The sequence below is a fragment of the Nycticebus coucang genome, chromosome 2, assembly GCF_027406575.1.
Source record: "Nycticebus coucang isolate mNycCou1 chromosome 2, mNycCou1.pri, whole genome shotgun sequence".
Taxonomy (NCBI): Eukaryota; Metazoa; Chordata; class Mammalia; order Primates; family Lorisidae; genus Nycticebus; species Nycticebus coucang.
Genome location: NC_069781.1, coordinates 154,361,296 through 154,384,338, shown reverse-complemented (window position 1 = coordinate 154,384,338; position 23,043 = coordinate 154,361,296). Strand labels below are relative to the sequence as shown.

At 50.3% G+C, this 23,043-nt stretch overlaps 1 protein-coding gene across 1 annotated transcript in view; it reads right to left on the bottom strand.

Annotated features, from left to right (window-relative positions):
• SLC6A2 (solute carrier family 6 member 2) overlaps nt 1–21,073 on the bottom strand; it is a 50,315-nt gene extending 29,242 nt beyond the window's left edge. The window contains exons 1-3 of the mRNA XM_053554052.1: nt 20,585–21,073; nt 8,251–8,382; nt 6,174–6,411 (exon numbers count right to left, since the gene is read on the bottom strand). Of these exons, the coding sequence (XP_053410027.1) occupies nt 6,174–6,411; nt 8,251–8,382; nt 20,585–20,858 (644 nt within the window). The 5' untranslated portion in view covers nt 20,859–21,073. The remainder of the gene's footprint in view (nt 1–6,173; nt 6,412–8,250; nt 8,383–20,584) is intronic.
• Nucleotides 21,074–23,043: the final 1,970 nt, after the last annotated feature.

Below are 23,043 nucleotides of genomic sequence, written 5' to 3'. Positions count from 1 at the left end.
ATTGGCTGATTTGACTATTAAAGTCATTTTTTTAAAAGGCACTGAACCAACTGTGCTTGCCCTGAAAGTTGCTGAAATGCCTCTAGTGCCCGATCAGATGGCCAACAGGTCCCCTAACGGGCTCAGCTGACCCCACGTTCAGGGTTGCAGGGCTGTCTTTTCCTCAGTGAGAAGAGCTGGACTGCTGTGCTTAGTCCCAAGAAAAGGAATGAGAATTCATCCCCTTCTCCCCAGCAGGCCCACGCCTTGGGGGTTAGAACAAGTAACTTGGGTTTGTTTGAGTTTTCCAGCAGTTTAATAAAAATGAATCATTGTGAAGTCTACTGTCCAGGCTTTCAAAAGTCTACGGGCCAAAAAGGCTCAGTTTCTCACTTGACATTTAAACACAGACGGTTGGTATCGGGTGGAGGGGGAGTTCTGCTCCTCACCAGAAACTGGCAGGGGGCGGACGTCTTCTCTTGCCAGGCACATGTCCACCAGAGGTGCCCTTTTACAGACAAAGTCACAAGGGCTTCAGAGTTTCTTAGGCTGTGAGGCTGCTTGGCTTCAGGCCTGGGGAGAATAGCACGTTTGTTCCCTTAAACAATATGCTCAGTCCATCAGCTTTAATGAGTACAAGATGGTAACAAATTTGGCCTGGAGGTTTGGAAGAAAAAGAAAAAATTATCTAATCTCCTTAGGGCTGGCACTGAAAGTGTCATCTACTGGGTCCCCAGACTGAGTTGGGGTAACCGTTTTAAAGCAGACACATTTTAGACAAAAGGGCTACATATCATAAAAAAAAGAATCCAAAGGCAGCCCATGACTTAATGCTGCAAGGTGAGAAGTGCATACAGGAGAAGGACCCCTATCTGTCTGCAGAGACCCCTGAAAACACCCCCACTGGAGACTGCAACAGGACACAGGAGGAAAGTCTTGAATCAGGTAACCTGGGTTCAGATCCCAGCTCTGCCAATTACTTACAACCTAAGAAGCCTCCACTTTCCTCTCTGTAAAATGAGCAGCATTTCTACTCCACAACCTGAGAAGATTAAACGAGATTTAGAAGTGAAGAGATACTCAGTGCTTGGCTCATGGTAGCCATGAAGGTTTGCAGGGAGGGGTGGAGAGGGGACTGCTGGAATTAGGCCTTCATTCTGTTCCATCCCCAGACCCCCTCAGTCTCATGCACAAGAATGTCATCTTCTAGCAAATTCTGTTCACAGCTGGGCCTGGAAGAAGTTTGGGGCTGTAATTAAGGTAAACAGGGTCTCCAAACCCATCTCACCTCTCACTCCTGCTGGAGCAGACGTGTTGGTCATTAAGATGTCAGAAGAGAAATCAAATACTAACGAGATTGGAGATGAAGTTGTTCTTTTCCATCTTAGTTTATAAGAACAAGGGTTGCCAAGAGCAAAAGAAAAATTAGGATTTTTCTCCATGAGAGGATAAGAAAGTACAGGCACCCAATTACATGTCTGGACATGGACCGCTGTGCTATCTTGCTCGGGAATAAGCCCTCTGTCCCCTCCAAACCACACCCCCCAGATAGGAAGGCCTAAAACCTCTGGCTTCGGGGTCTCTACCAGCTCTCGGATTCATTCAGGCCATGCTCCTAGGGAGGAGAGTGAAGGCGGCCCTAGATTTTCATGGCACGAGACTATAAAGATGTCAGTCTGACCTTGGCAGCAATCTTGTTCTGAGACAGGAAAGTGCAGTGGCTAAAACAGGAGCTCTCAAAATTGCCTGGATATTAGAATTGCAGAAAGTCCTGTTAAGGAAAATCTCTGCACTCTGGCTGCACCTAGACAAACAACGTAAGAATTCCTGGTCGTGGGATCTAGGCATCAGTGGTGTGAAATCTTTCCAGGAGATTCTAATGTGTAGCCAAGGTTTAGAGCCACTGAGCTAGGAGCTTGGATCTTAGAGCCAGACGGCCTGTGTCCAAACCTTCTTTAAATGCCACTTCTTTTGATGACCTTGGACAAGTCACTTAATGCTTGGGGCCTATTTTCTTACTCATAAAACAATAATTTTAGACCACCAGGGAGAGGATTAAAAGACAGTATTGAAAAGGCATTTCGCACAATGGCAGGGACACAATCTAAGCTGGGCAAATGTGAGTCGTGCCTATAATGATATTTTTGAAGGACAATAGTCACGAAGAATGGCTAGTGTCCAATAGAACACAAAGTTTTATGGTGCAGGCTCTGTGGTGTCCCTACCAGGCAAGGCTGGGGTCAGAGTGAGGACAGTTATGCTCCTGGGATGCAAAATGTACAGAGGGGCTTACTCTCAGGGTCTTGCAAGTGAAAGGTGTAGCAGACCATACAGCTCATGGGAAGGAGAAGCGAGAGTTAAGCTCGGAACACTCTGTAATTATAAGAAACACTGGTAATATCTCGGTAATATAATACCTTGGGGATAAGGGCATGGGGAAGGGATTCAGCTCTCCATAACACAAGGGTGTGCGAGACAAGAACACTGGAGATTGGTAGTCTCTACAACTCTGGTGCAAGCAGTCACAGGATCACATCTATAAGAAGCTGCAGGAGAAGGCAGTCAGGGAGCAGGCATGCTATTCTTTTTTTGCAGTTTTTTTTTTTTTTTTTGGCTGAGGCTGGGTTTGAACCCGCCACCTCCGGTATATGGGGCCGGCGCTCCACTCCTTCGAGCCACAGGCACCACCCATGTGCATGCTATTCTTTCACAGACTCCATCACTCTGACTCTTTCGCTTCTCCTGCTCACAGGGCCTCTGCCCAAGGCCTTCTAAGAAGACTGTAAGATATACTTTCTTACTAAGACTGTTTCTCTCTCTCTCCCTTCTGCTAAGGCGAATAGCCCTCAGGCACCTAAAGAGTAATTGTTTCTGAGCAAGATAGCATAGCGTTCTGGACAATAGATAAGCCGGGCCAGAGACCTGGCCAGTCCCAGCCCGACAAGTGGAGAACCAGATGGGACAGTGGACAGCCACTGACAGAAAGGTGCCTGGATCTACATAGTACTAGTTGCCTAGTTGTGGGTTTTGCTCTCTCATCTGTGAAATGAAGCCTCCTCACGTGTGCGATGAGGATAAGAGTTACAGAAAGAGTTACAGAAATCTCATTAGTTTGGTGCGAGGCTTAGCCTGAGATAATATGTACGAGGAAGTTAGCAGAAAGCCGCATACCCACAGTAAGCAGGTAGCTGTTCATGTGACAGTGAAGACAGGGACGGCGCTGCTACTTACAGCAGGTGCTCGCTTTAAATAGCAATGTCTCAGATACTGTGAGGGTCTGCAGAGGTAGTTGAGAATTGATGACAACTATGAACCTTCTCCCAGAAAATTTCTCAAACACGTGATTTGGCCCATGCCTGCTGGAAGTGCATGGGATCACGTACGCAGGCAGGTGGATGCAGCTACAGGACTCTGCACACGTGTTCTGTGCTGGTCTATTGAGGTTAGTTTCTGGGCCTTGAGAACACTGACTCCTCTAAGCCCCAGGAGGGACAGACTTTCCAAAGGTCATTTTTAACCAAACTCAAATCTCCTTGACCCCACTATACCAAGATGGCAGGGATGGAAATGGTCTCCTAACCTGCATCTCCGGATAGTCAGGGCTCATTTCCAGATCCTTAGCTCAGGGAATCCAGAGGACTGAAGGAGAGTAACCCTAAAGTTTTGCTGTTTGTGAGTTTGTCTTTTCTCACACCCTAGATGTGCACTGACCATGTGTAGCTATTTAAAGGTAAATAAATTTAAATTAAATAAAATTAAACCTTTACATTCTCTATCACACTGGTCATTTGTCAACTGCTTGGTTAGCCACACATGGGGAGTGGTTACTGTGCTGGACCACACAGATGTAGAACATTTTTACCATCGCAGGAAATTTGTTTATTTGTTTGCTTTTTTTTTTTTTTGAGACAGAGTCTCACTATGTTGCCCTCGACAGAGTGCTGTGGCGTCACAGCTCACAGCAACCTCAACCTTAAACTCTTCACTATGTTGTGCTCGGTAGAGTGCTGTGGCATCACGGCTCACAGCAACCTCCAACTCTTAGGCTTAAGCAATTCTCTTGCCTCAGCCTTCCAAGTAGCTGGGACTACAGGAACCCGCCACAATGCCCGGCTATTTTTTTGTTGTTGCATTTGTCATTGTTTTAGCAGGCCCTGGCCGGGTTCCAACCCACCAGCTTCGGTGTATGTGGCCGGTGCCCTACCCACTGAGCTACGAGTGCTGCCCATTGCAGGAAGTTTCACTGGGAATCTTTTGCTCTAGACCAGAAATTAGTGAATCATGGCTCCTGGGACAATTCTGAGCTATGGCCTATTTAGGAATGACGGTGGACTAAAAATCATTTTTGCCTTTTCGTGGGTAAAATAAAACAAAGAAGAATAGGCAATAGGGACATATGTGGCCTGCAAGGCCCAAAATATTTCCCGTCTGATCTTTTATAGAGAAACATGGGGGTCTCTGCCCTAGATCCTGTGTATCTTGAGGGTAGGGTTCAGGTGGGATCAGCTGTCTTGCCCCGCAGCTTGTCACAAGTACTGTGTGTTAACTGCTAATACTTGTGTAGGGAATCACTACAATGGAACTCACCCATGCCTGAGGGGTAAAGACAGTATCATACAAACATTTTAAATCAGAAGGCTAAAAACAAGTCTGCCACCAACTGATCAAGGGCATAAAAGGATGAGAAGATTCAGGGGAGCAACAAATTAAATAACAATGGTTATGGATGAAGAACAGGGGATAAAATATTATATCCATGAGCCCATCCTGATATAAATAAATAATTGAATAAATAAATGCGGGAAGGGACAACTTTCTTATGGAAGAAGTTTGATCAATTAATTTAGAAGAAATGTTGAAAATAGAAAGTTACAATTAGGCAAACACTGTACTAATAATATTTGCAGGACGCATCAACGGGTGTTAAGGCATGTGGGCAAAAGTATAATAAGAATCAAGACATGTATACAACTTCAAAATGTCTCCCCCAAAGATTATTTGTTGCAAAAGAAAAAATACTTTCTCTGAACTGGAGGAAGGTTGCAGACTCCACCTTAGCCAACTGTTCAAAGTTAACATTAAAAGTATTAAGTCAGATTGAGATTGTGGCCCCGAGAGCATCATTTCTGTGATATTCTTACCAAAAATGCAGAACCTCAATTTAATCGTGAGAAAACAACAAACAAACCCCAAGGAGGAGATGTTTCACAGAAAAACTGGCCAATAATCATCTCCAAAGTTGTCAAGGAAATGCCAAAGAAACTCACAGAAAGCCCAGAGACTTCTCATAGATTGGCAAAGACAAGGGAGAGACACAGCTAAATATAAGAGAAAAACATCAGTGAGAAACCTGGAGAAATTCAGGTAAGATCTGCAGGAGGTTAGGAAATCAGCTACTAGTCGCACATCAGTGCTAATTTTCTGGTTTCACAGTTCTGCCATGGTTACAGAAGGTGAAGTTGGGTGACAGGTATATGTAATATTTTTACAACTCTATGTATAAAATTATTTCTACATAAAAATTTCTTTTTTCTTTTTTTTCTTTAATACCTACCTTCTACCACCAGTCCGTGCCTCTCAAGCACACGTGGCCCAACTCGTTTCCCAGAGCTGCATGTAGCTGGCCCACCTGTTGAAGTTCGCTCATAAGCTCTGCCTACTTTCTCCCTGGGAAACCCCAGAGACACAGTGGCCCAGGGTACAACTTCAGGATCAGATTGATTTGGTTCAAACTGCAGCTATTCAATTGCTGCAGACCCTCAAGATGTCCCCTTCACCAACTTCATTAGCTCCTATGTCACCTCCTCAGTGAGGCCTCCCCTAACCACTGAGACCAAGTTCCTTTCCCTTCACAATTTCCCCTGCATACCTGATTTTAGTTCCTTATGAGCAGTTACACTCTCCCGAATGCATTGTGTTTCCTGCAGGGAACACACACTCTGAAATCTTCTGGCTTCTGTACTTGTTTTCCTTGTGTGTTATCTCCCCAGCCTCTCCTCTCCTGCCCCAAACACGGGTTGCTCCAACCACCCTGTCCAGGGCTGTGTCCTCAGCTCCCAGCTCCATGCTCAGCAAACATTAGCATGCTGACTGGCATTTGTCCCCTCCCTCCCTTGTGGCTTTCCTTAGTGGTTAGCTCAGGTCACACCCAGCCCAGGTCCCAACCGGTCCAGGCGGTGGGGTCCATGACTTACTCGTAAAACTCTGCCGCAGGTGTGAACTTGTACTTGGAGTACTTGGTGTGGTTGCCCAGCACTGAGGCGTTGAGGAGCTTGGGGTCGGTGCAATTGGGGCTGTTCCAGGCGTGGCCACAGTTAGTCCAGGGCAGGTTGAGGGTGAACGAGGAGAAGAGGTAGTAGAGTGACCATGCGATGATGACGTTGTAGTAGAAGCCCACATAGAGGGCAATCAGGATCACCGCATAGCCGACTCCTGGGCAGGAGAGACAGGTCAGCAGGGCTTCCCCTCAGCCTCTCTTTTTCTTGGGCAGATTGTCAGAACCCCACACCCATTCCCTAGGCACCCGCCACTCCTTGCCTGAGGGCTCTCTCTTCTCATTGGAGGCCCCTCTGCCCACTCATTAGGAAGGTGACCTAGTGTTCCCAGGGGGGCAGCTATGTTGGGGAGTCAGGGTGTAAATATTGCAGCTCCCTCCTCCTTCCAGCAGGATAACCCTGCTGGTGTTTCACCCTCTCAGCCAGTGCGATTGAGCTCCTTGTCCCTGGTGGAACTGACTTTATAACCTACCTTCTCTTGGCTGCCTCCTCCTCCCTATCACTTTCTGGGATCACCTACCCCAAAATTCCTGGCACTCAAATTCTCGTACCAGTACCTGGTTCCCAGAGAACCCCAACTGGGCACTTTCCTATCAGATTCAGCCCAATGCGTTTGCTGGGCCCTGCTCTCATCCACCTGTGTCAATGTCATGTTCATGGATGCTGCTGAAGCTCCTTTAGGGCTAATCTATGGTTTTAGCCTAGAGCAGACACAGATACATACACACACGTGTATATATATATTTTTTTTTTGTTTTGCTTGCCAAGTATTGCTTTAAGGAATTAACCTTAAGCAATTCTTAGTCTGTGAGGTTTGGGTGAGGCTCACACCCCCCTCTTCCTTGAGCACATGATGCAGGCCTGGCCAATCAGAGCACTGGTTCCCCATAGCCACGGTGATTGGTTAATAAAGGGATATATGACTCAAGCCAAACCATTAAGAGTCTTTAACGAAGCAATAAATATATTTATTTATTTCACTTTTGCTATTATTTGTTTGTCTATTCAGTTTCACTTTTGCTTTTGGTCACTGTTAAACTTGGTAGAATTTAAGCTACAGTTGTCGATGGCCATCTTTGCAAGCAATTGAGAAGAATGTAACTACCACAGAATGACACTAACACAGACTTGAGACGCAGAGCGATAGATTCCAGACCACACTATTTTGGCATCTGAATCTAGCTATACCTGAAGCTAAAGTCCCTGAACTTTACCATAATGTAACCCAATGAATCCCCTTACCATTTTGAATTGAGTTTTGGCAATTAAACAAAAGAAAATCTTAACTAAGATGTCTTCTAAGGCTTTTATACCAGCCTGCCTCTCCCACAGGACTGAGTACACAGGAGGTACTCAGGATACTCATACCAGCTGAGGAGAGGCTCAGGAGAGTCACACTGACCCTCATTGCCATCTAGGCCCGGTTGTCTCACCAATGCCAGAGACAGACTACCTTTTACTGCATACCCTTCTCCCAGCTCTGTAAGGGCCAAGAAATGGTATTTGTTATGGCTATTCTCTGCAGATGTGCTTTTAGCCCAGAATACAAGTAGCCTTCACCTTATATCCCAGCTGCAATTGATGAGTTGCGGCTGATGTAATAAGGATTGTGAGGCTTTTTTCTGGCTAAGGCCAAAAAGATCCATAATCAATTTATCGTGTCTGTCACAAAAGCAAGAAGGTAGAATAGTGGCCTATGTGCTGGGTACTTCTGATACTTCTCTAAGAATTTCCCGAACAGACTCTTTGGTCATTAAGCTGGTACACGTAGCCTGGACTGAAATCCAGGTCCCCAGGCATTTTATGCTTACACTATTCCTGGCACACCAAATGTTCTCCATGTAACCTTGAATGGTGAACACTCTTGACCTTGTTGAGACCTGTCAATCTCATAGAGAGGAGGTCTACCTTGGTCCTCACCTTTGGAGCTGATTCCCCAGGAGCAACAAGGAAGCCTTTTGGAACAACCATTGACTTCCCCTGGTCCCTTGTTTACCTTTGAAGAAGGGGCAGATCTTCCACACAGTGGCTGCCCCTTCCCGGTTGTACTGTCCCAGAGCCAGCTCCATGTAGAACAGGGGCATCCCTGCGATGATGAGGAACAGGGTGTAGGGGATCAGGAAGGCACCTGGAGGACACAGAGGGAGAGTGTGACCTGTGTGACCCCCTGCCCCTCAGAGCACTCGGCTCTGTGTCCACTCTGACTCATTTGTCCACCTGGCCATTACCCAAGGAGTATTTTGTGTCAAGTGAACATAGTTACACAGAGCAATTATTGCAAGTAACAGAAATAGTCCTTGCAATAGTACTACTAATAGTAATAGTCATAATAATGACTATTAATATTGGTCTGTGGTCAAATTCACAGCACAGTAGCATCTGGGTTGAGCAAAGCTGAACAGGTTTAAGTCTTGCAGCCTTCTCTAGCCTTAGATCCACAAGTGCACGCTATGACACACCAAAAGGAGGATAACAGTGTAACTTTCATGAAATTTATTTAAACACAGAACCTTTCCTTCCGTGAGTCATCACTCTGGGGATGCCAATCTAACCCCAACCCTTCCTTTTACAGGCAAGAAAATTGAAAGCAGAGAGGGAGAGACAGTGCCTAAAGTTACATATGACTGAGTTTCTAATTTTGCTCATATTGATATCATTTTGAGGTCACGTGTGGCTTTCCCAAACATGATCTCACTAGATTCTTCTTAGAGTCTCACAATAAGAAGTTGGGGGGAAGAAGAGGGGTGGAAAGGGAGTTCAACTGTCCCTGTGTGCGCTGCTGATAGATGACAGAAGCAGGATTGGCACCCAGGTCTCTTCACCCACATGGCTGAAGATAAACAAACAAAGAGGCTGGACGCTCAGGACTCTGACCAGGGAAGATGTCTACCCAGAGATCGCAGGAACTTGAGGGGGCTCCGGGACCACAGGCAGCAACTGATCCTGGGGACAATTCCTGCCAGAACTAGATGCATCTGAGTTCCAGAGACCATTCTAAGGGTGCCCTCCAATTCTGACACCAAGAGTTGACTCACTGGGACACCTGCTATGTCAACCCAGACTGCAAGTGAGACCAATGCAAAGTGCTAGCTTCCTTCTAGATGCAGCTGGAGGTGGCCAGGCCAGAGCCAGACTCCTCCTGGCATCAGTTTTTGGCTGAGATGCTGTCACTTTGGAAACCAAATACTCTCTGAGCCATACTAAGAAAGTGGGAATTATTGAACAATGGTAACATTAGCCATGTTCACAACAGGTACCACCAGCTCACACATCAGACACTTTTCACGCAACATCTCATTCAATCTTCATAACCCTAAATTACAAAGATTATTGCTGTCTCCATTTTATTGATGTGGAAACTGGGGCTCCACGTTCTTCTGGAACTCAAAGAACCATGGCAAAGTCACTCAGCTACTCAGATATCAGTCTCTACCTTCTTCTCAGGACTTCTCAGGAAACTTAGGGCTCTTGAGGATAAAGAATGAAGTGTTGGTCCCAATGTTGGGAGACTCGGACCCTTCAGAGCACAAGATGGGCCAGTGGATTTGGGCCCAGGGCTTCCTGGCTCCTGAGTTTCAGAGCTATTCCCAGCACACCCTGTAGATCCTGGAACATTCTAGTCTACATGAAGAACATGAGTCTGAATAGGATCAGTGGATGGTTGTTCTGAGACTGGAGATCTGGGACCAGGTAAGCCACCCAGTCTGTTCTCACAGACTGGTTCAAGGCCCCATCTCATGCTCCAGGATGGACGTCTAGAAGCGACCACGTGCCATTTCCCCCCAGGCCTCAGTTCCTCTGGTTCCTCATCTCATTCTCTGCTCTTCTCTCCTCCCACATAAAGAGGACTGACCTGGCACGGGAACTCACACCTGTCCACGCCACCAACAGGAATGGTGCTGTGGCTGTCGGTGCAGGGGAGAGTGGTGGGAGTGACAAGTATACGGTTCATTGAGCACCTGTTGAATACCAAGCCATACATAAGTGTCTACACAAATATTCACTAATACCACCCCTGAAAGAGAATTACCACTAATTCCACTTTACAGATCAGGAAACTAAGGCTTCAAAAGGTCGAGTTGCTTGTCTAAACTTGTAAGTAAGCAGCTTGGCTTCAAACCTGCATCTGTGGGAGCCCCACTCTGCCTGGGGCCAACTGCTATTCCCCTTGGGGACTTGGGTGGGGAGGGGCTGGAAGATGTCTGAAGTCAGTGGCGCAAGGGAACATGTCAAAAGAATAGCAGGGAGTCGCAGCTCAGGTCTGGACCCCATGGAGGCCGCTGGTGACTCAACTTTCATTTCTGCACAGCCAAGGAAGGGAGAGAGCCACATCAGCCGATCCACCCAGCATCTCACTTTGGCCAGTTTCCTCACCGCAGAACCTCTGGGTGGGACTGCCAGTGCGGGGGGTGAACTGCCCACTTGGCTTTCATCTCTGCTGCTGGCTGGGTGTCACAGCAAGCAGGGCAAGGAAGGAAAGGCGTCCAGGCGCTTGTCTATGCGTGTGTGAGATGTGGGCCAGCCAATTCACTTGGGCGAAAACAGATCAAGAAGACTCAGGGCTGGGGAAATGGCTGCATGTGAATGAAGAACAGCCAGCTGCCTGGTGGCACGGGCCCTATGCTGTAATAGGATAGCCAGCTCGAGCAAGGCCACTTGCAGAGGGAAACCAGGGCAGGGGTGAAGGGTCAGAAAGGGGCTTAAGCGGTGACGAAGTCAGCTGTGGATGGCTCTGTTATAAACAGCCCTGCAGTAGCTCCTTGGAAACTGAGGCTGGTTGCAAACCTCTTAGAAGTTACTGCCCTGCAAGGCTTGTAAGTGCCACATTCTTAGGGTCCTGCTACACCTCCCTGTGTCGTGGTACCAGGTACAGCCAGCCTCCTCACACAGGGCCTGAGGGTCTCGGGGCCCATGCGCCCAGAATCCTATTTTGGCTCGCAATGCTCTGGCTGTGCAGACGCCCAGATGACCCGGAAAAACACAGGCAGGACATACCTTGTGAGCGTCTCAGCAGCTGGAGGTCTCCAAACACATATGCATGTGCTCAAAGGCACGCCGGTACATACTCGTGCAAAGGTACACACATACTTGTGCACTCTGACACACTCACACAACCACACTGTGAAAAAGACAATGACTAGTGGCCTTTGGGTGAATTTAGCAAGGAAAGGGTTTGTCCCATCACCTCTAGCCCAGCTCACGTTGCCTGCCATCCTACCACCAGGGAGAAACTCTGCGGGTCACAGAGGGAGTCTGGAATCCTCTGTGCAAACGCCAGGTCCTCAGAAAGAGAAGCTCAGGGCTCATTAAGTTCAGAGGGGGATGGGCTGGGGCGCAGCCCCCTGGCAGTGAGGAGGACCACAGTAGGGGGCTCAGTGAGGGGTGGGCTGTCCCCGGCCAGCTGGGGAACTTGGGAGGGGAGCGTGGTCACAGAGGGGACGGCAGGGAGGAGACCTAAGAATGTGCTGTAGGGTCCCCCGACAATTAGCAGGACCAGCTGCCCAGTTCTGTGGAGGGCAGGATTCCTCAAACTGGGAATTCTGGCCACATCCTGAAATATCTAAGAAGGGAAAAGCCACAGAATTATTCCCTTAGTGTCTGCAGAGCAGATACAGGTTGTGACTCTCTGCAGCTTTCACCAGAGTCCCAAGAAAATCCTGGTCATGCCTAAGGAGGCCAGGTTTGTCCCTCCATGCCCAACACTCCAAGGGCACCCTGATAGCTGAATTGACAGCGGGGTACAAAAAAGGGTGAGAACTTCAGTCAAGAGACAGCCTGCTCTCACCCTGTCTACATAGTTAAAGATGACAAATCAAGTCACAACTGTTACATGAAACCTTCTTGGACAAACAGACCTTTCCAAGGGTTTTATTATCAAGTTTAAGCTTGGAATCCTCAGTTCCGGGGGCCCTGGGTGGGCAGCGGGAGGCACAGGGTGATCTTCTTGCCCCACCCCTCCTGTCCCCCTTCTGTTCCATTCAGCCACGTGACAGTTTGCACACACATGTGGACGGACTCTCCCACCCACATGTGTGAGCTCTGTCCATAGACCCTGCAGATCACGGTCACAGCCTCCCCTGGGCCTGGGGCTGTGGTCCTGCAACACAGCCCATAACACAGGAGCAGGAGCCCAGAAAGAGACCCACGCAGGCACAGAAAGGGGCACGTGGACCCAGGACAGCCCCCTTGCCTGCCTCTGAGGATAATCCTGGCCCCTCAGCACTGCTATTGGGACCCTGGGTAAATGTACCTTTTCTGAACCTCAGCTCCCCCTCATAAGTGTGGATGATGATACCTGCGTCACTGGTTTGGTGTGGTGACCACAAGATGAAGTGCTGGGCACTCAGTGGGTACTCAGTAAATGGGAATCATGGCCCATCATTGCACTGGAGAACAGATGGAAAGCACCCTTGTCAACTGGAAGCCACAAGTACAGGCTCACCCGTGTGCTGGAGGGTGGCCAGGGCCTCCGGGAGCAGCACAAATGCCAGCTGAGGCTCACCAGACAGGACTCTGACGCTCCCCTGCTTCTCGTGGCCCTGTCCCAGGAGGGGCTGCCTACTTCCCCTTGTATCCAAAAGTGACCATGAGCAAATCCAGGACCAATGATGTCTGTAGGCCACCACCCACTCCATTACCCAAAATGACTCCCATATCGGCCCCCACCCCAAGGAATGAAAATCCTGTTCCCCAGCCCTCCGCTGCCAGTCCTTTGGGAAGGGCCTCCGCTGAAGAAAGCTGCCTTGCTCAAGGCCAATGACCGATCAATCCTGGGGCCTGGAGTCCCAGCACCCTCGCTATGGGGCTATCTCGGGACAGGTCTAAGGGGCCATCCACTGGGGTCAACTGAGACATTGCTGAGATGCCCTAGCAGTAGCCCACCCTTTCTAGCCAGTGCTGTTTTCTTTCCTTAATTAACACCCCACCCACCCACCCAGTGGCCCCTATCCACTGCCTCATACCACCCTTCACACCCCTCTGGCGCCTGAAGACCCTGAAGCAATTCTTTGTGCATTTAGTATCAGACGGATGATCCCCCTCAGTCTTTTCCAGTCAAGCAGCTGGCTTCCTTGGCCATTTCTGTAGGAAAACACTCCATTCCTATAATCAACCAAGTCCAGATCATTCTAGATGGCAATACACAGAGACCGTCTGCTGGTTGGACAGTGGCAGAGCCGGGGCGGCCAACTCGTGCCTCCTCCTCTCCAAGCCTGATCTCCAGGGGGCCCTCACACCCCTGCCGGGCCGCGGGGTACTGTGACCTCAGCGCAGGTGGGTCTTGCACCTTTAGTTCCTTTCCCAGCACTTCACTGAGACCTGCCAGGACCACCTACATAAGCCTTTGCTCAATAAGTTCCTGGTGTTGTAAGAGGGAATTCTATGTAAAACGATGAGAATTGGCCTTTTGTGGCTCCCAAAGGAGTTACTTCCCACTAGGGTTTGGATGTGGTTTGTCTGTCCCCACCAAAACTCATGTTGAAATTTGATACCCAGTGTGGTGGTGTTGGGGGTGGGGCCCAGTGGCAAGTGATTGAGGCATAGGGGAGAAATCCCTCACGAATAGATTGATGCCCTCCTTGGAAGGTGGCTTCTTGCTCCACTCTCTTGTTTCCTCCCATGACTTCCCACACCCCAGCTCCCATTCTGCTTTCCACCATGAGTGGAACCAGCCTGGGACCCTCGCCTCACGCAGCTGTCCAGCACTGTGGGAGGCTGAGGAGGGAGAATTGCTTGAGCTCAGGAGTTCAAGACTTGCCTGAGTGCGAGTGAAACCCTGAAAATGAAAAACCCAGCCAGGCACCGAGGCGAGCACCTGTAATCCTAGTGGCTTCCGGAGGCCGAGGCAGCGGGATGCCCACAGCCTGAGTCTGAGGTTGTAGTGAGCTATGACGCCACTGCACCCTGCTCAGGGCATAGGGTGGGACTCTGTCTCAACAACAACCACCACCACAAAGCCAAGAAATAAAAATAAAAAATAAGCAAGGATATAAAAAACATTTACTAATCTCAGGAATTCTGTTTAGCAACACTAAATGGACTAAGACCCTCCCTCACCTTCACCTCTGCTCCCTGCGCTGACCTCCTGCCATCGCCCTGTGTGACACTAGATGAGTGTTCGTGTGTGGCTCCGGGTTCATCACTCCAGATGCACTTGTCATAGTATTGAGACACTTCAGGCCTCAGAAGGAGACCTCAGAAAACAGACGCCCTTCCTAACCTTCTCCTGCCCTCCTCACCTGCTCTTTTTTCCCCAGCCTTTCTATCTTGGGACCGTAAAGAAATTCTCTGGCCCACTTTTCTGATTGTGGGTCAGAAGACCTCCATTTCAAAAGGGATCCTGTACCCCATGCCCTAGAGAAAGGCCTGCCACACAGAGAGGCCAAGAAGGTTCTGGCAGGGCCTTGTTGGGTTTTCCCCCTCAGCCTGTTGGCACTAGGACTTGAGAGCAAGGTCAGAGAAAGGGGGGATGTCCAATCACATTTCATTCAGCCTGTTGGCATTAGCTCACACCCTTTTTGTCCAATCACATTTCATTCAGCCTGTTGGCATTAGCTCACACCCTTTTTGTCCAATCACATTTCTCTGCAGCTGCCAATCATGCCTAGCCAATGAAGGTCTACAGAAGGCCCAAGAGGATAGAGTACGGGGAGCTTTCAGAAAGCCAAAAACATGAGGGGGTTCCTGGAGGGTGATGTGCCCAGGGAGAGCACATACCTCGCCCTATGTATTTCTTTGTCCATATGCTTTGTAATATCCTTTAGAATAAACCAAAAAACATGTTTCTCCAAGTTCTGTGAGCCACTCTGGCAAATTGATCACACCGAAAGGGAGTCATGGGAACACGTTAAAGCCAGAAGCACAGGGGAAGCAGTTTAGGGATTGTGATTGGCATCTGAAGTGGGGGCAGTCTTGGGGACTGGGCCCCCCACCTGTGGGACCTGACGCCATCTCCAGACAGACAGTGTCAGAAGTGAATTGGAGGACACCCAGCTGGTGTTCCCTACAGAGCTGATTGCTCGCTTGCTGCTGGGGAGAAACTCACACACCAAAACTCACACATTTTGGTCACAGAAGTTTTCTGTGTTGATTGCTGTGGTTGAGTGAGACAATAGTAAAAACACAGCTTGTATTTTTTCTACAGACCTTGAGACCTAGGCTGCCCCTCCATATGTGGTAATCTGCTGTTAATTTTGAAGAATCTGGATTTTATTTTTACTAAGAAAGCTGTGGTTCTATTAAAAGCTCTGTGAAGATTCTGGTCTCCTATGTCCTCCAACCAGATCTCTTTAAAAGAAACAAATTAGAGAGTGTTTGGGATGCTCTGAACACATTGCAGAGGGAAATATGGCCCACAAAGAACAGAGTAGGACCTCACCTCCCTCATTTGGGAAATAATACCTTCAATAATATAATCCAAAATGGCATTAATGATTAGGCTATCAGGACAAGACTATGAGCTCCCTAAAGGCAGGGGTTATCTTTTGCTTGTCCCTATATTCCTGGCATATGGTGGGCATTTAGTAAATTATTTTTTTGTTAAATAAATGGATCTCAGCAGTGACTCACATGCAGCTAATGAAAGAAAGCCTGGGGGCCTTTCTCTACTTGTGCTGTGATCTAATCCTTACTTAGGCAGTAGGGTTGGGGACTACAGGGCAGGATGTAACATTTATCCTTATTAAAGCACATCTTGTTGGAAACAGTCTCTGCAGATACTTTTGGCAAGCTTGGAGTAATGGGCCAAATCTCGCTGGTGACCCCAGATCAAGGTCCCAGATGAGCCCCTCATTCCTGCCAAAGGGTGTGTGTACTTGTCAGCTGGAGCGCCACACCAGCTGGCTGGCTCATTGTGCACCCAAGCTGAATAGTCAGTTTCTGGCTCAGAAAGCTCAGGGTGGAGCCAGCCCCTCTGCAGCCAGGCCAGATGTAAGTGTCCTGACTTTGGACCCCCCTGGCCTCTGTACCAGCCTTTACCTCCTAGCTGGTTTCAAGAATCCCAGATATTTTGGCCAAGAGGGTTCCCAAAAGGGCTGTGGGTCCCTGACACACTGAGCTTATTTGGGGAAGGAAGGGAAGTCGGCAGAAGACTCAGAATTGCAGTATCTCATGGAACCCTTGAAAGACCCCATGCAGGAATGTTAATCCCCACTCCCCAGGTAAGGGGTCTATGGTGAGATAAGATCAGGCTGTCCCCTAAGTCTGTTTTCCTTGTAGGACCCCACGCCCAGGTGGGACTACTTTGCAGTTTTCTTTCCCTCTATCACTTTCCTCTTAGGATGAATTCTGCTCCCTCCAAAATCAGGATCCTGGGGGCCTTTCTGTGGCTAGCGTGCAGTCAATATCATTGCCCAATAACAAAAGTGTTAACAATTACATTTATTGAGCTTCTATTACACGGCACCCTTTCAAGTGGCTTACACACATTATCTCTGATGTCATCCTACTCCCCCACTCTGAGAAAGTGCTGTGATTCTTCTCCTTTTCTACATAAGGAAACTGGGACTCAGATTAGAGAAGATGAGTGACTTGACCAAGGCTACATTTCTAGCAAATGTTAGACTCAGATTCAAACCCAAACCTGTTTGAACCTGAAGGTCGTAGTTGCTCTACAATGCAGAGCTCAGAGCTGTCCTCGGGACACGTCTCAAATGAAACAGCCACGTTCCAAGGGTAATTCATTCACCGTGGCCTCTTCCCCGGAAGGGGGGCAGACCTGGGCACCCAGTCAATCTCCCTGGGCCTCTCTAGGGATCATGATGCACCAAGATCACAGGTGTGGAGGGAAAAATCTAGAACCCTAGACACAGCCCTAGACACAGAGAAGACTGCCTTCTTCCAACCTGCTGTTTGAGAAGGTTCTGAACAAAAGCAGCTTTCCCCTCCGGAAAACTCTTGGTGCGCCATGCTTCCCAGCAGCCGGCCTTTGGGAAGATGTTCAGACAGGCTGATCTTCCCCAGTAATTCATTCAGAAAATATTAGCCAGGGGCTTAAACTATTGGCACCCTCATCATTTCAAAACATCCTCCAATCTGGGCAGCATGAATAGTCAGAATGAATAGTCAGAATTGCAGAGGTTACTGTGTTAATACTGACACCAGAATTGCTCACAGACTGACGGCTATTAAATAATAGGGTAAGTGAGTCCTGACTTTGGTTTAGCCCTGGGCCAGGGCATTGGTAAGGGATGAATCTTTTGTGTGTGTGCGTGTGTACATGTGTATGTGTTAAAGGGGTGGACTAAGGGGGCATCTAAGCTCATGTCCTGCTATAACAGCAAAATGGAGACTCAAAGAGTGGCTGTGTCATGGCTGAGGCCACACAGTGAGTAGCAGGGGTGGGGTTCAAATGTGGGTCTTCTGGCTGCTTCTACAATTGAAGGAGACCCACCTTCCTGCCTGCTTGCCTGTCTCTGAGGCTAACTTCAGAATTACTGGATGAGAAGTGACCCACAAGGAACAGCCACAAGGTCTCAGGAGATAAAAGCCAGAGTGGAATAGGTGAGTAGATCTGGAGGGGTGAGGGGTAGGTGAAAAAGGATCTGCCTCATATTCTGCATTGGGGGGCTGCACTGCTCCCCGACACCAACCGTGGACATCCTAACCAGTAATGGAAATTCACTAGTATGACATCCCCGCCCCTTAGCCTGGCATTCAAGGCCCCCGCAGCCCAGCCCTAACTTGCCTCTCCACCCTTATCTCTCCTTTGCTCAGAAATGATTCCACTGATGTTCCCGCCCCGGGGGCACAGCTGGAATACCTCCTCCCTCTCCACGGCTTGGCTGTTCCCCACCCCCTCCAGAGCAACTGGCTTCCAACCACAACTCACCCCCTCTGAGTGTTCCCATGCAGCCCCTCTTTGGGCATTTGGAATGCTTGTCACCTCTTCACCGATGTCTATATCATCACAATGTGTGGCAGCAACAGCCCCCTTTCCTAAGGCTGGACTTCAGGCTGGGCTCTCCATGGGTGTTATTGCAATTAGTCCTCACAATAATGCTCTGAGCTGCACAGCATTATGAGCATTTGACACATGGGGAAACTGAGGCTTTATGAGTTGCCAAAGCCACACAGGTAGGAACTGGAACCCAGGACTCCACAGCTAAGACTCCTTCCTGATGTGTAGGCTGTTACAGTCATCACTATATGTTTCTGTTATTGTTTCTGGATGTGGCAGCAGGTCTCTGGGGGCTTGGAGGTTTGTTGGGTACCTTCTACCACATTCCTAGGGTCTAGGCCTTATCATGGGAATTAGAAACACAAGTATAAAATAAGCCACAGTCTCTGCCCTCCACGTTCCCCAGTCTATTTGGGAGGTAGACCCACAAAGACACAAATTACCCAACAACTTGAGATGGGCCATGTGTAGGCCTGGCAAGCCCAAGAGGAGCTTCCAGCCAACTCCACCTAAAGATTGGGACCAGTGACAGATTTGCTCCATCTTGTACCCTAGGAATCTGGTATATCACCTTGCATACAACAAGTGCTCTTTAACTGAGTTGGTGGTCATGACCAAGAAAGTATGCAGTGTCAATGAAAGCCCTAGGATATCCACCTAGCTGACCTGCCACATTGGCCATATGGGGTGCCTTTTGACAATGGAAAGACCTTGTAGCAGTGTGGCAGTAAGACCAGAGGTGGTGACAGCTCCTGGCAGGCAGGAGAGTGTTCAATGCACCTAGGTGGCCCCTGAAGGGCCCAGCACTGTCCCTCACAGTGAGAGGAACCAGCCAGATCACGCTGATTAATGATAGAGCCTTTGTTGTCTAGGGACAAGCAGTCTCCGATGGTCACTGAGGACATGTGGGATAGGGTGTCCTAAGGTCTCTCAATCTGTCTGTCATTCATCATCTCGCTGGCTGCTAAAAATATATAAAATCTGCATTTTTGTTCTTCTTAGGTCCAAAAGGCCAGAATGCTGAAACCTATCCAGAAACATTTGAGAAGCTGCAGCGGGCAGACGTGGAGAAGTTTCCCCTTGCTCATCCTTTCTCTGCCTGGTACCATCCTGGGGCCAGAACCAAGCACTGACCCTGCAGAGTAGCAAGTGTGCCCAGGGATCAAGCCCCAGACCTCAGATACTCCTGAAGCTCAGGACTGCCGTCCTGGCTATCTTGTCCCCAGAGTATCTGACATTGATAGACTCGTCTCAGGAGGGGCCCAAGAAAATCACCCTCATCTGTTGCAACCTTGAGTTAACATCCTCATGGGAAGAGGCAAATGCCTGCTTAGGCAGCATCCTCTGCTCCCTATGGTAACCCCCACAACTTCTTTGACTAACCCAAAGCAAGTGTCCAGAATACACAGTCAAAGAGCTGAGTCCCAGACCCTGTGGAACAAAGTCATACGCTTTCGCTTTACCTTGCTCCAAATTCTCATCCCCGCTTTCTCTGACCTCCCTCAAGTCCCAAGTCACAGCCACTGACAGAGTGGTCCAGTGGAAGGAGAGGGGTTTCCAGAGCTCCAGCCCCTTCTCCACAGTTTCTTCCTCCAGAAGGTCATTTCCCCAGACTTTCTGCAGAGCACCTTTGAGCTCATCTCAGCCAAAGTGGCAGGACCAGGGTGGTTTGGACACTCTGGGAATAAAGGGGAACAAAGCTGCTCCCCCAGGGCTCCTCCTTGTCCACCTCCTGACTGACCTCAGGTGATCAGATCACCAGGTGCCCACTCCAGGGCAGGTGGACAATCTGACCAGCAGCCTGGCTGCTCCCCCTACACCCTGCAATGTGGCCAGGACCTGAGGAGGCGGAGGCTTCATCCCAATGGCCCAGGCCTCCTGCTTCAAGGGCCAGACCAGTTCTTGTCATCTGACCCCTCCAGCAAAACCACCATCAAGCTGAGAGTGGCATTCTTCCTGATACTGGCTTCTCAGAGTCTCTATCCCCAGGAGTGGAGTGCAGGGCCTCCCCAGGTGCCTTCAGGGAACCCAGGTCTTCTATCCCTTCCTGGCCCAGAAGTTCCTGTCTCAAGGTTCAGAGTGCTGGATACAGGGTCACCCTGTCCTTCCTCCTTGGCACATCCTCCAGACTCACAGTGCTCCTTCAACAGCTCCCTAAATCTCCATTCCCTTCCTCAGGGCCATCAGAAGGTCAAGGTTTCTCCCCCAACCTGGTGCCCCCGATTTTGTCTGTCCACCCCTGGGTCTATCACTGTCCACGGTCATGCCTTGATTTCACTCTTCCACTGGGGACCCCAGTCTTCCTTTTCTGCAAGCCGTGTCCAGTCCCTTCCCACACCCCAGACTCGCCCCGTGTCTCCTTGTCGCCTATGTGCATCCCAGCTCCTATCCAAGCCCCCACAGTTCAGAGCCCCCAGCCCCTCCGGGCGCTCACCGCCACCATTCTTGTAGCAGAGGTAAGGGAAGCGCCACACGTTGGCCAGGTCCACCGCGAAGCCGACCACGGACAGCAGGAAGTCGATCTTCTTGCCCCAGGTCTCCCTGGGCGGCGCGTCGCCGCCGCGGGGCGCCAAGAGGCACTGGACGCCGTTGCGCTCCTTCACCACCAGCAGCTCCGCGGCTTTGCGCGCCCGCAGGGGCTGCTCCGGCCCCGGGTCCTCCCCGCTGTTCTCCGGCTGCACCTGCGGGTTCATCCGCGCCAGGAGCATGGGTGCGGCTGGCTAGAGCGACTTCAGTGGTCCCGAGGGCACACCGAGCCTCTGCTGGAATAAACGACAAGGAGGTGGTCACCCGACTGTTCCTCTCTGCTTGCGCCTCCTGGGATCCCCAGGAACGCTAAAGACTATAGGACCAGCATGCGCTGAGTGGACACAAGGTTCCCAGAAAAGGGCGCGCATTTATGGAAAAATGTTTGGAAACACAGGTTGTGCACCCGGCTGAGACCGAACTCAGAGTTGGAGACCAACCACCTTTGACGGCCCTATGGGTCCCGCCGAAGACCCCGCAGCAGTCTCCCCGCAGCTCTCTCGCTCCCCCAAACGGCCGAGTTTGGACACACCGAGGCAGAGGTATCCCCGGGTCGAGTGACAGGCCGCCCGCATCCCCGCTCGGGACTTGGCCACTTCAACAACCCCGGAGCTTTCCCGGACACTTACACCTGTGCACTACAAACTCGCGGGCACTCCCGCTCGCGTGTCCCGGCCCGGGCCTCCCTCGCCCGGTCACACTTAGCCTGGTCCCACGCGCAGGGTGCACTCACATGTCCGGAGGAGGGGGGTCCCGGGTGCCGCGCGCCCTGCCTGCCCCCGACCCGCCGCGCCTCGGCGGGCTCTGGGGCGCGGCCTGGGGTTGGGCTCCGCCGCGTGGCGCTCGGGCGCGGCTGGGGAAGCGCTGGAGGCGCAGGACGGCCGGCGGGGCGCGGGCTGGCTGGTTCTGGCCTCGCCGAGCGGGGGCCGGACTGGTAATGTAGCCTGCGCCCCAGGTAACGCGCCGATTGCATTAACCCAGCGCCCGGCCCGCTCGGCCTGGAGCCTGTTAGCGCTAATGGAGACTGACAGCGCGGCTGTGGGGGGCAGGGGCGGGAGCGCGGCGCGGGCCCAGGGGCGGCGGGAGCCGGGCTCCCGGGGACTCGGGGACCCAGGAGCGCACTCCCTTTGCATCCCGCGACAGGGCAGGGCACGCTACTCCCAAGTACACTAGGTTCTGCCCTCCCACCGCGGGAGGAGAAGGACAGACTCCCAGCACTGGGGTCTGAGTTACCTCCGAGTGGGGACCGACCGGGAAGGGACTGGGGAGGAGGGCGTGGAGCAGACAAGCACGGATACAGCACCAGCTCTGTCATCTGCAGCAGGCCACTTAAACTACCTGGACAGTTTCTCCATCAACAAAATGGGAACCTTCTGCTCAGTACCCGGGACTGCAAACTGGTACCGGCTATTGGGCGGTTTTGTCGGGCCGGTTTAGACTTTTGACAAGTCACAGCCCAGCACTTACTCCAACATCTCGGTTGGTTGTGGGCAGCGTAGCGGGGCATTTGAGATTTGTGACCCCGAAGTGCTGTTCACTCATTTAGTTACCCATTCATCCCCTCACTCAGTCATTCTTACCTGTACCTGCTGTGTGCCGGGCACTGATCTGGGCGCTTGGGGTACCTTAGTGGACACCCACTCAGAGATTCCTGACACCATGGAATTATGTTCTGCCCTGGGAGCTAGGGGGAAACAGGAAACATAATAAATAAGCCTGCTGTGTGGTAGGCGAAACAGTGACATACCCTAAATAAGGCAATGGGGTTATGGGGTGCAGTTTAAAATAAGGGGACTGTGACAGTTAAGTAAAGCACAGAGCCATTTGGACCTTAGAGTCATTCATTCTCTCCCTCATTCATTCATCTTTAGATTAATTTATTTATTCATCAAACAACACTCATTGCTCACCACCTGCTGCCTGCCTGAGCAGTGCTGGCTAGGGAGGAGACTCGTCTTCCCAAAGCTCCCAGTCCAGCGTATAAATAGTTGATCACGATCCAATGTGGTAGGACTGGGAGTCACCATGAAGGTGTGGAAGTTGGGTGGAGCTGAATCTTCAAAAAAGGGATGGGTGTTGAGGCAAGGAAGCCTCAGAGAGGCTACCACACTTAAGTAGGATGGGTGGGAATTTGGATCAGCCCACCCACACTGGCCTTCCCATTCTTTAAAACTTCCAGGCCCTAACCCACCCCAGGACTTTTACACATGCTGTTTCCTCTGCCAGAGCTGTTCAGGACTTAGTCCAAAAGTCCTTTCCCAGCCACTCAAATCTAAAATATACTCTCACTCTCCATCATATCACCTGATTTATTCCCTTCATTACATTACTATTTGAGTTTATCCTATTTATGTGTTTGTTTTATGT